Consider the following 11,720-nt stretch of genomic DNA (forward strand, 5'->3'; position numbering starts at 1 on the left):
GCTTCTCAATCCCCAATTCATTTTCCTTACTCCCCTCCGTACCAACCATAACCCCATCAGTTTCCTCTTGGTCAGAGTTAGATTAAAACTTTTATGATAATATTACCAGAGAGATATATACTTACAAAACTAAATTCATTCATTTGGTTTTTGTACTAAACTTTTTGAATAACCAATGAATCAGAATGATAACGAGCATAAAAACAATAAGGACGCAGCAAGATTGTCTACTTCCACGTCTTGTTCTCTCATCCACTCTTGTGTCTACTATTACTTCGCTCCACTCCTCCTCTGTCACGCTAACTGTAACATTCTTTGCTGTGCAACCGCAGATCTCACACACACTGCCAGGAACACAACAAGAGAGGTTTAAACCATGACTTTCCTGTATAGATTTGACTTCATACTGAAACTTCAAGATTGTGGAGGTAAGTCAAACATAAGAGAGTCCATAACATTACCAAGCTAATAATGAATTCTTTACCTGTTTCCTCTTAGCTTGAACCAAGCTTCTGCGCAGTGAAAATGGGCAAGGCCAAGCTCGTTTTTGCATTTGCAACCAATCTGAATCAACTCCAGGGTTACTACTGTCTTACCAGAAACTCTATCAGGTGTTTGATCAGACCCAACATGACATATTCTGCATATACTTTGCCCATTATCACTTTCTCCTCCACAACTACTCAAATCCACCACGTGGTGGAGCTCCTTCACATTTGCTTCTGTTAAGGCATCACTCTCACCATTTTCTTTTCCTTGTTGCAGTTCAGTCTCATTTCGTTCTTCCCCTTGTTTCGAGACAGAGTCACTGGTTTCACCCTTGACATCAGTAACAAGCATAGATCCACACGAACTTTCACAAACACTAATCGATCTCGAACAACTTTCTGGGTCCATTTATCTACACAAAAAAACGTGGGGTTTCAGCTCCCAGGATCCTACAAAGTTCGAGATCAAGTATGATTGTAATCAGACACAGTGTGAACATAAACAACATTGCCCCCAAAACTGAAAACCATGTAAATAGCTCAAAAAATCAAAACTTTACCAGAATCCAGATCCGCTTGAGAGAAAAGAGACGAACTTTATTAGCCAGAGAAACAGAGGAACTAAGAAAATCTCAACAAAGGTTTCGTTTTGTTTCAGCAACTGATCAGAAAATGGCCTGAGATCCCTTGAGGGAAAACGTATGATCGTCGCTACAGTTACCCTAATCTGCTACTCTTCGGTTGAAGTTTGTTTCTTTCTATAAAACTCTGAGATGAGATTGGTTTTTAGGCAGTAAGACAAGAAGCCACTGTGTTAGATATTAATGAAAGTCTGTTTGTTTCGGTAAGGACGAGCTAACAGAAGATTTGGTACCCTTTTCTCAAATCAACTCTAATTCAATTTAATTAATTAGCAAAATTTTGACCCAAATAGATACAAAATAAAATGGCAACTAGTATATTGTGGTAAAATAAATTAGATTTTTCTATATAAAAATGAAAATATTGTAATCACATGGTTCTCTATCTTTTTGTCATCTTATTCATAATTTTTTTTTAAACATTATTTTAATTAATAGTATTATTTAAATTTTTATTTTAATATATATATATATATATTTATATATATATCATGATATTTAAAATAATTAATAAAAATTAACCAATTCTACAATATATATGCTATTATTTTAAAAAAAAAATATATATATATATATATATATATATATTAATAATATGCTATATCATATGGTCTTTATCTTTTTGTATTAAACATTGGTCAGAATTAGATATATATTTTCTCTAATTTTGATTGGAAATATTAATCCAAATACAAATTATTAAAATATCTTATATATTAAAAAATATTAAAAAAGAAGTCACAACCTTGATTCATGTGTGATTTTTTAAAAAATGGACCTAATTGACTTATTTCTAGAAAGCCATGTTACATTTAGTCTGTAATTTTATCATTTAAATTTTGGGCCTACCAAAAATTTTTATTAGGCTATCAATAATTGGATTTAAACAATAGATGATCCATTGGATTTATAGATAATATAAATTAAATAGATATAATTTAATGTTGTAATATTATACCTCCATATGTTAATTATTTAAATATTTGTCGATGTTAACTTTTAAAATTATAAAGATTTTTTTTAAATAACAAAAATCATATTATCTAACAATGATTAATCTTTACTACCTTAAACTAATGAATTTTTTTTTTGAAACTATATAGTTTATTTTAAACATTAAACAAAAACTAAATGTTTAATTATTTACTCGATAATTTAAATCTATGAAGGGAAAGGTTTAATTTTTAAAAAACTTTCTAAATTTGTGAAATTTTACAATATCTTTGAATATGACAATAAATCAATATTTTACTAATCTTTATATATATAGTTACGATTTTAATAATGAAATAATAATCCGAAAAATATATATATAGAAGAAAATACAAATACATGTGAAAGTTTGAAACAATCTATTCAATGAAAAAATATACCGCAAACTTATTATGTTTTAAAAATTGATAGACACATATATATTATAATATATATCAATTAATAATTGAAAACAAAATGTTTATATAAAAATAAATGAAAACAAAAATTCGTGCGGTTGCGCGGATCGAGATCTAGTTAAAGTTAAGATTAAAGGTAAAGCATCATTGAAAATAGAGAAATTCTCTAGGATAGACCTAAAATTTTTTTGTAACAAATATAGACCTTAAAAATAAAAATAATAATGTTTTATCAAAAAAGTAAATATATACTTATACCCCTAGGGTTAATTAATCTAGACATTACGGTTTATAGTTAAGAGGTAGAATTTAGAGTTTAAGGTTTAGAGTTTAGAGTTTAGAATTTATGGTTTAGGGTTTAGAGTTGAGGAGTGAGGTTTTGAGGATTTCAAATTTAGAAAATAAAAAAAATTAAAATTTTCAAAACAAAAAAATCCTATTTTGGTCATTTTAGTTTTTGAAGTCTATTTTTGTGACAAAAAACTTAAAAAGATCTATTTGAGAGAATTACATATGTTATAAAATATAAATTGTATATTTATGTTAAATATTATATATATAATATTAAACAACTATATTCCTAACCTAAAATAAATTAATTTGTAATTGTAAATGAAGAACATCAAAATCACAAATGAATTTATGTTGATAATGAATTTATCCATAAAATCACAAATGTTATCAAAATAATTTATTTTAAACTAAAATAGTAAATATTATATAAACTTCAAATCTGACTTATTAAATTAAAATAAACATTAAAATTAAAAATTATAGTATATATACATTGGAGCCGCACAAGTATAATAGCTATTTTACCATATTAACATAATTATATGTGAATCATCATTATTTTCACTATAACCAATTAAAATTTTAAGAAACAAAAACAAACATGTTTTATTGGAAGAAACTAATAAGTATAGCAATTTGTAGAAAAAAATCATATATTTATTTTACAAAAAGAATGATATACAAAAAGATAATATGAACCTAAAAAAGTCCATATAATTAATGACAGAATATAATAATCAATGTATACATTGGAGAATCCACGTACTTATAAAAATCTATCAATTTATAAAGTTCACTAACCCTACAACTCGATCTTCCAGTACGCAATTTCGTCTTGAATATTTTCTAGGGTTGTAAAATCCACCCCCGGTGAAACATGTCGAAAGAGCACTTCTCCATACCTGAAGCACAATCATCTACCTTAATCCCAGTTGATCTACTCATCAGTATATTCTCTCTTGTCCCGGCAAAGTCCGCAGCTAGGTTTCGTTGCGTATCAAAATTTTGGGCATCCATAATTCGTCGCCGTGATTTCACCGAATTGTTTCTGTCCAAGTCTTTCACTCGTCCACGGCTCTTTTTCGCCTTACACTACAATCGCAAGTTGTTTCTCTTCTCTACACCTCAGCCTCATAATCCAGACGGTAACACTGATCCCCTCATAGCAACCCCTTACTATAACTCTTTTCCAGAATATTTTCCATCTGACACAAGTACACCGGTTTGTGGACTGGTCTTGCTTCATGGATGGAGAAGAAAGGTGCGGGTGATTTGTAACCCCGCCACGGGAGAGTTCCTAACCTTGCCCAAAGTGCTTCTGAAAGAAAAGAATTTACTTGCTAAGAGTAACCAAGCGAGAGAGGAGATTGCGAGTATGTATTTAGGCTATGATCCGATGGGCAAACAGTTCAAAGTGTTGTGTATGACCACTACACATTATGGTATTAGAGACAATACTCATCAGGTTCTCACACTGGGGTCTGGAAAGCGTTTTTGGAGACCGGTCCAACGCAAATTCCAATTTGTGGAAAACCGTGTAATAAGTCGCGAAATATGTATAAATGGTGTCTTATATTTCGGAGCTAGGACCGAACGATCTACTACGATAGTTTGCTTCGACGTTGGGTCTGAGAAGTTCAGCTTTATCAACACAAACAGAGACATGATGTATTCTTGTTATATGGGTTCTTTGACTTTGTTCAACTACAAAGGTAGATTAGCTATACATCGTAAGGTAGATTCGTATCAAAAGAGGCTTATGTTTTGGGTTATAGAAGATGCTGAAAATCATAAATGGTCCAAGCATATCTACGAACTGTCTCCTTTGGAGAAGGACATGATCTCATATAGCAGGTTCGTTGGAATGACTGGTACTGGTGAACTTGTGTGGTCGTTATACCGGGAACCAGCAAACTCCGTCTACCTTACCTTCGTCAAACTTTTACAAAAGTCAATGTTCAGGGATTTGAAGAGTTTGAAGAGTATGAGGATGATTCTATATATATTAAGACCTATGTAGACTATGTGGTGAATATGAAGTGGCTTGTGTAACTGTGTTCAATGCTTTCATGTATTATTGTTACATGAGACTTTGGATTTCAACTCTTTGTGTTATTCAAGGTTGTTTGGATTTAAACTTTATAGTTTTTGCTCGAAGGTGAGCATTGAACGCATATTTTTCTGTTTTTTTGTATTCTCTGTTACTCATTTTCTTGCTCTATCTCCTCGAACTCTCTATCCTTCGTCAGTCTAGATTCATCTTTGTTTGATTGGATTATACACGTATCAGCAGTGGCATCAAACACATGGACGAATGGTTGTTGTTGTTGTAGAAATTGTCAATTTAAATTATGTTGATAATGATCAAAATTCCATATGTTCAATCTAACTTACACAATCTTCTAATGGTCCATTTAATATAAGAACAAGTCTTATAAACAGATCAGCTGGACCAAAGTCATCAAGTAGATGGAACCATCCGATATCTGTAATAATACTAGATATTTAAACCAAATTGTGTCACTGAAGAAAACTTGGTAGATGTCAATGCTTATGACAACAATGGAGGACATAAAAACACAGGAGCATCTACCTACCAGCAGAGAACCAGGGGATACGAGCAAGAATGCTCCTACTGCTATGCTACTGCACCAGTTTTCTCAAAACGGTGTCTGCGCGGTGCTCAAATTGCGGTAAAGCCCATCCATGTTGAATAATGTCAAGACCATCCTTCTCAGCACTCAAACTCTGTGGTCAATTTGCAAATGCAACGGCACAATAATCAGGTTTTGACCAAGATCAGAACGAAATATGTAGGATCATGATACAAGAAAGTCTAGAAGGTTCTTAGCATAGATACCTTTTATGCATCAAAACCAAATACACCCATTTGCATCATTCGTTGTGTGTCATCAATTCAATTGCTGCATAAGAAACAGAATACTTGCAATGACTAAGAGTTTTCACCACAACATTGAGTAAGCTCAAAATGAGAGATTTTTGAGGAAAATAGTGTGAAGTAGTAGAATCAGAAACTGACATGAGTCATTCTCTATCTAACCACATACATACCATGAACGGCTGCGCACATAGCTAACATCGACAGTGCTCAAGTCGATACCATTCTGTAACATTGACCTGAATCTCTGAGTCAGGGGAAATGGTATTTTGGCTGTAAGATAAGATTAGGAAGTTTCCGATACTATTGGCATTGTAGAGTGTTAAGAGAGAAGGAGGTGATAAACACAAAACACAAAACAATAATGCGTCTGTGACAAAAAGAAGGAGACAAACCTTCAACAAAGTGAGCGTCCGGCAGATGGTAGAATTCATCAGTTTTACAAATTTACAAATAACACCAAGAGAGATTGTAAATCTAAATTTACTTCACACGTGGTATAATCATCAACAGATTTTTCTTCATCATATCATATAATCATATCCATGGCCATGTTAGGATCAGAAAACAAAACCTTTTGCATTCTTTTATATAACAAAACTGTATTAAGAGCGATACAAAAATCACAAAAACTAATAATTAAATAAAAACTAAGATAGCATAAGTTATTTTACCATATTAAAATAATTCTATGTCTATCATTATTATTTTCATCATAACTAAATAAATGTTTTAACAAAAAAACATAATTTATTGGAAGAAACTAACTATTGCAAAAAAATTAGAAAAAAGGAAATAATATACAGTATAACCTCTTTAAATTAATACTCTATAAATTAATATACACTAAAAATCTCTATAAAATAATATAATTTTATAGTCTCAAATTGAGTTTTTGGTTCAATTAGTATATCGATAAATTAATATCTCTATAAATTAATAAAAAAATTATAGTTTTGGTGTAGTCCTAACATTATTAATTTATAGAGGTTTCACTGTATTTACTTTTACAAAAGGAATCATATCAAAGGTTAATATGAATCTATAAAAAGCTACAGTAATATCTATAAAAATAATGATACAATCTATAAATCAATATATATATATATATATATTATTTGAGAAGTGAATATGTTAATTTGTCATATTTTCCATAATTTTAGGCTATCTCTATATTTTTAGTATAAGAAATTATATATTTTTAGACTTTGTTAATATAAACTTATCAATGGCATATACAGTTTATTATTTTAATTTATTAGTGTTTAGTTTAAAAAAATACATTTTCTAACAATTTTAATACATATTAATTATTTTACAATTAACCATTTGAAACTATCCAAATTATCTGAAAAACCTGAACTAAACCACCAAATAAATCTGACTATTTTGAACGAGTTAGATAGAATGGTTCTTGTTGATTAAATGATGCATTGAACGAAAAACGTATGCTAAAGATATATAGATACAAAACAAAATGTACTTCAGAAAACGGTTTTGTTCTGTTAGCTTTTTTTTTTTTGGCAAAAGCATACTCGAATTAGAAAAAAAAAACAAAGCGTTCGAAACTCATCCACAAGCCGGAGAGTTAGATAAGGAGAGTAGCGCTGACTTAGCAATTGTATCAGCCAAAGTATCACCCAATCGAGGGATAAAATGAAAAGAGATACTACTAAAGGAGACTGATAGAGAGTGAATATCAAAGAGAATTCCTTGAATCCACGCATGGTTCTTCTTGGTAGACAGAAGGGTGATGAGACTTTTGGAGTCTGAGAACACTCTAAGGGAGTCAACACCACGTGTAACTGCAGATTGGACTGCAGCCTTTAACGCCAGGGCCTCAGCTACAAGGGCTGAGAGGACAGATCGGCGGTGTGAAGAGAAGTTGCCTGCTGGTGCGTCTGTGTAGTCTCGAAAGTGCCACCCCATACCACATCTTCCAGTCTTTGAGTCCCAAGCTGCATCAGAGTAAAGACTCCACGTGTTGCTACGTGAAAGAGAAGAAGGCGGAGGCAAAAGGTTGTTAGGCGCTAGCAGGGAAGGATCCACACACTGTGACACTGCGGGATTATGCTGTGATTCTTGAGCTCCCTTCCATGCTCTTGAATCCTGTAGTATTTTCAGAACAGTTTCTTCAACAGAAAAATCTTTACTTTCAAACAGTAACTTATTCCTGTTAGTCCATATGGTCCAAAACACCCATGGGAATAAGGGAATGTCGCTTAGACCCGTTGGGGGCAGATTAACAATTTTACTGCAGCTTTCGATGAGGTTCATGACTGAGTTTGGTAGCTGTGGACGTGAGGACGGTGAGTGCATACATGGAAGTTGACTCCAAACTCTCTTAGCAAAAGGGCATTCGAACAAAACATGGAGTTCTGTTTCTAGTTCCCCACATCTCTTACAGTTTGCATCAATGGCAATTCCTCTGTTTTGGATCGCTGAGCCCACGGGTAAGGCTCCTGCCGTAGCTTTCCAGAGTAGATGTCTTAGTTTTGGGGAGGTATTAACCTGCCAAATGCGTTTCTTCCAGTCAAACTGGTCAAAAGGCTCAGCCTCAGTGTTGAGTTTGGCAACTGCGTAACCCGATTTTGTAGTATAAGTCCCCGACTTATCCTTTAGCCACACCAGTTCGTCGCTCATATTACAGTCACTGGGGGTGATCGCCTTAATGTTCTCCTCATACTGAGGCAGGTGCTCTCTTATGGCTTGTACGTTCCACTCGGAGGAGTTAGATAGCAGGAGGTCAGCCACCCATAGGTTAGCGTTTTCTAGTGTTGGTGGCCCTATGGGAGTTGAAGGTCTGTCGAGTTGTAGCCATGGTTGAGACCAGACCGGAATCGATTTCCCATTTCCCACAATCCAGCCAAGGCCCTTCTTTAGCACCTCACGCCCCGCTAGTAAACCTCGCCAGCCATGAGATGCTGAGGCCGGAGCAACACAATCCAAAAAAGATGAATTGTTGCAGTATTTTCCCATGAGGATTTGGGTAAGCAGGGAGTGAGGTTCCTTTAGCATTCTCCAAGCAAGTTTTGCAAGCAAAGCATCATTAAACTGTTCTATCTCCCTGAATCCCAAACCCCCAACACTTTTTGGCCGAGTTAGCCTAGTCCAAGAGACCCAGCACAGTTTTCGAATCTCGGGTTTTGCATCCCACCAGAATCGAGTTAGGACGCTTTGTATCTGTTTACATACTGAGAGTGGAAGCTTGAAACACGTCATTGTGTACGTTGGGAGAGCGGCTAGAACTGCTTGTAAGAGGACCTGCTTTCCAGCACTCGAAAGGTATCTAGTGGACCAGCTTATTGATTTTTGACGGATCCTGTCAATGAGCTTTGAGAAAATATCCCTCTTCTTTCTCCCAAAGTGCTCGGGTAGTCCTAAATATTTTCCGGCCCCTCCCTCACTGTGAATATTGAGGAAGTCCTTTACTCGTGTCTTCACCTCGCTTGGTGTTTTTGCAGAGAAGGTAATGGCCGATTTACCCAGGTTGATACACTGTCCTGAAGCACCTTCGTATAAGGATAAAACCCTCTTCAAAGCTTCACAGCATGCTACACTTGTTTTAGTAAAAAAACATAGTGTCGTCTGCGAACAACAAGTGGTTTACGGGGGGGCATCTTCTCGCCACTTTTATCCCGGCCAAGTTCCCATTCTGCATTGCTCTAGAGCACAGTCCAGAGAGAACTTCGGTGCACAAAATGAACAAGTAGGGCGAGAGTGGGTCTCCTTGCCTAATCCCCCGAGACGGAACCACTTTTCCTTGTGCTGATCCGTTCACCAAGAAGGAGTATGAGACTGAGCGAATACACTCCATAATCCATGAGATCCAAATGGGGTGAAAACCAAGTCTAAAGAGTACTCTCTCAAGGAAACTCCACTCGATCCTATCATACGCTTTGCTCATATCCGTTTTCACAGCCATGGAGCATCGTACTTTTGCCCCGGAGGTTCGGAGACAGTGGAGGACTTCATGTGTGATGAGCACATTGTCAGGTATTGCTCGTCCCTTTACGAAGGCGGATTGGTTACTCGAGATAATGGCTTGGAGCACTGGTTGGAGCCGACTGGTGAGTACTTTTGCGATGATCTTGTAGTGGGTATTGCACAAGGCAATCGGCCTGTAATCCGCAACCGCCTTAGCGCCTCTGGTTTTCGGTATTAACCTGACGTGGGTTTCGTTGTAACGGCCATCAAGTGTGTTTGAAGTGAAAAAATTTCCAACTTCTGCCGTTACATCATCTCCTATTATGTCCCAAAAGCTTTGGTAGAAGCTTGCCGAGAACCCATCCAGCCCAGGAGCTTTATCTGGGTTGATGGAAAAGACCGCTCTCTTGATCTCGTGTTTATCTGGAATCCTAATTAAGGCATCGTTCATATCAGTGGTGATGAGCGGGAAGAGGACCTCGTCGATGACTTGCAACGAAGTCGTCTGTCTCGAGGAGAAGAGATCTCTATAATATTCTGAGATGGTATTGACTATATGATCTTCCTCGTACATCGCTCGGCCATTGGCATCTTCTATCACCGAGAACTTGTTAATAGTTCGTCTTTCCCTGGTTATGGCATGAAAGAACCCGGAGTTCTGGTCTCCACTATGCAACCAAAGGATCCGACTCCTCTGTCTCCAGTAGAGTTCCTCCTCGTTGTAAGCTTTTTCCAGCTTCTGTGACAGTGCAGCTATCTCAATCGGGTCAGGATTTGCGTTCGAGAGTGCCTCCTCCAGCTTTGCTTGCATTTCCAGAATTGCCTCCTTATTGTTCCGGCTCTGAAGTTTGGTCCATTCCATTAGTTTTCTCCTGATCCTACAGATCTTGGAGAGGACCGATTCATATGATCTTGCTGTCCAATGCTCTTCAACTAACTCTTTTATCTCAGGTTGTTCTTTAAGGCTTCGATCAAAGCGAAACAGCCCCCGCTTTTTCTTCTGAGTCTGATTGAGGTGGACTAAGACTGGACGATGATCCGAGCCTTCAAATCTCAGATATTCACAGCAACCGGAGGGGAAGAGCTCAGCCCATTTACAGTTGATCATTGCGCGGTCTAGGCGGGACTGTATAAAGTGACTGTACCGAGTTCCCCTCCACGAGAGAGAGTTGCCGGAGTGTTGGAGATCCCACAACCCCATTTGGGATACAAAGCTCCTGAAAGCCAGAAAAGATCCTTCCCATCTCAAGGGACCTCCTACTTTCTCGGAATTATCCAGGAGGTCATTAAAGTCACCAACTACTAACCAAGCTTCTTCGTCTCTTCCTAAACCAACCTCAGTTAACTTGTTCCAGAAATCTAATCTATTTTCTGTTCTAGGCGCTCCATAGATGAAGGAGACAAACATAGGTTTCTGTTGCAAGGTGATAATAGTATCAATAAAGTTGGGAGAGGAAGAGAGAATATCGACCTGAGTATCGGTTTTCCATGATAGGGAGAGCCCGCCACTGGTCCCACTCGGGGGCACTGTGAAGTGGTTTGTATATTCCGTTCGCTGGAACATTCGGAGCACCACTTCGTCTTGATTCATCGTCTCCATAAGGAAGATAACTACAGAGGAAATTCTTTTTTTGAATTCCCTGATTCGCTGGTCTGTCAGGGTGCTCCCAATCCCTTGACAGTTCCAGCTAAGTAACGCTAAGGAAGAGCGCTTGGGGTTGCCCGAAAATCCTTTTGCTTCTTTGTTATCGCTGGAATAAGTTTAGGCTTCGGGACCCCTCTCTGTTGAGTCTGAGTTGATTGTTTTTCCTTATGTGTTCTTCTCTTAGGGGAGCTTTCGGTTTTGGTAACTCTCCTTTTCTTCAGATTGATTCCTTGGAGGGGGCTAGCATTGTATCTTTTCTTCTCCGTTGAAGTCCCTGCTTTTCTTCTTGCCACACTCCTGGTGACTATTGCCGGTCCATCAGACAAACGAGATTGAATGGGGATATCAGATTGGCTTGAGGCCGGGAGAGGGCCAAGGCGTAGAGATACGTGTCTCCTATCTTCACTGAGTGTCCTTATCGGAGAAGACCCGCCT

General features: G+C 36.7%; 1 protein-coding gene and 1 pseudogene across 2 annotated transcripts; one reads left to right on the forward strand and one right to left on the reverse strand.

The window, feature by feature from the left end:
- Positions 1 to 77: 77 nt before the first annotated feature.
- On the reverse strand, positions 78 to 1,296 carry BNACNNG58540D. 2 transcript variants are annotated; one of them, XM_013874745.3, is made up of 3 exons: positions 1,049 to 1,296; positions 485 to 901; positions 78 to 344 (listed from the first exon to the last, which is right to left on the reverse strand). In XM_013874745.3, the coding sequence occupies exons 2-3, from the start codon at positions 895 to 897 to the stop codon at positions 140 to 142; spliced, it is 618 nt and encodes a 205-aa protein (XP_013730199.1). In that variant the 5' UTR covers positions 898 to 901; positions 1,049 to 1,296; the 3' UTR covers positions 78 to 139. The 2 variants fall into 2 exon arrangements, with proteins under 2 accessions (XP_013730199.1, XP_013730198.1); XM_013874744.3 differs by having other exon boundaries at positions 485 to 938; positions 1,049 to 1,290.
- A 1,964-nt stretch (positions 1,297 to 3,260) lies between these two features.
- LOC106433910 lies at positions 3,261 to 6,454 on the forward strand (annotated as a pseudogene).
- The last annotated feature ends 5,266 nt before the right edge of the window (positions 6,455 to 11,720 follow it).

This window comes from Brassica napus, chromosome C4, assembly GCF_020379485.1.
Source record: "Brassica napus cultivar Da-Ae chromosome C4, Da-Ae, whole genome shotgun sequence".
Lineage (NCBI taxonomy): Eukaryota > Viridiplantae > Streptophyta > Magnoliopsida > Brassicales > Brassicaceae > Brassica > Brassica napus.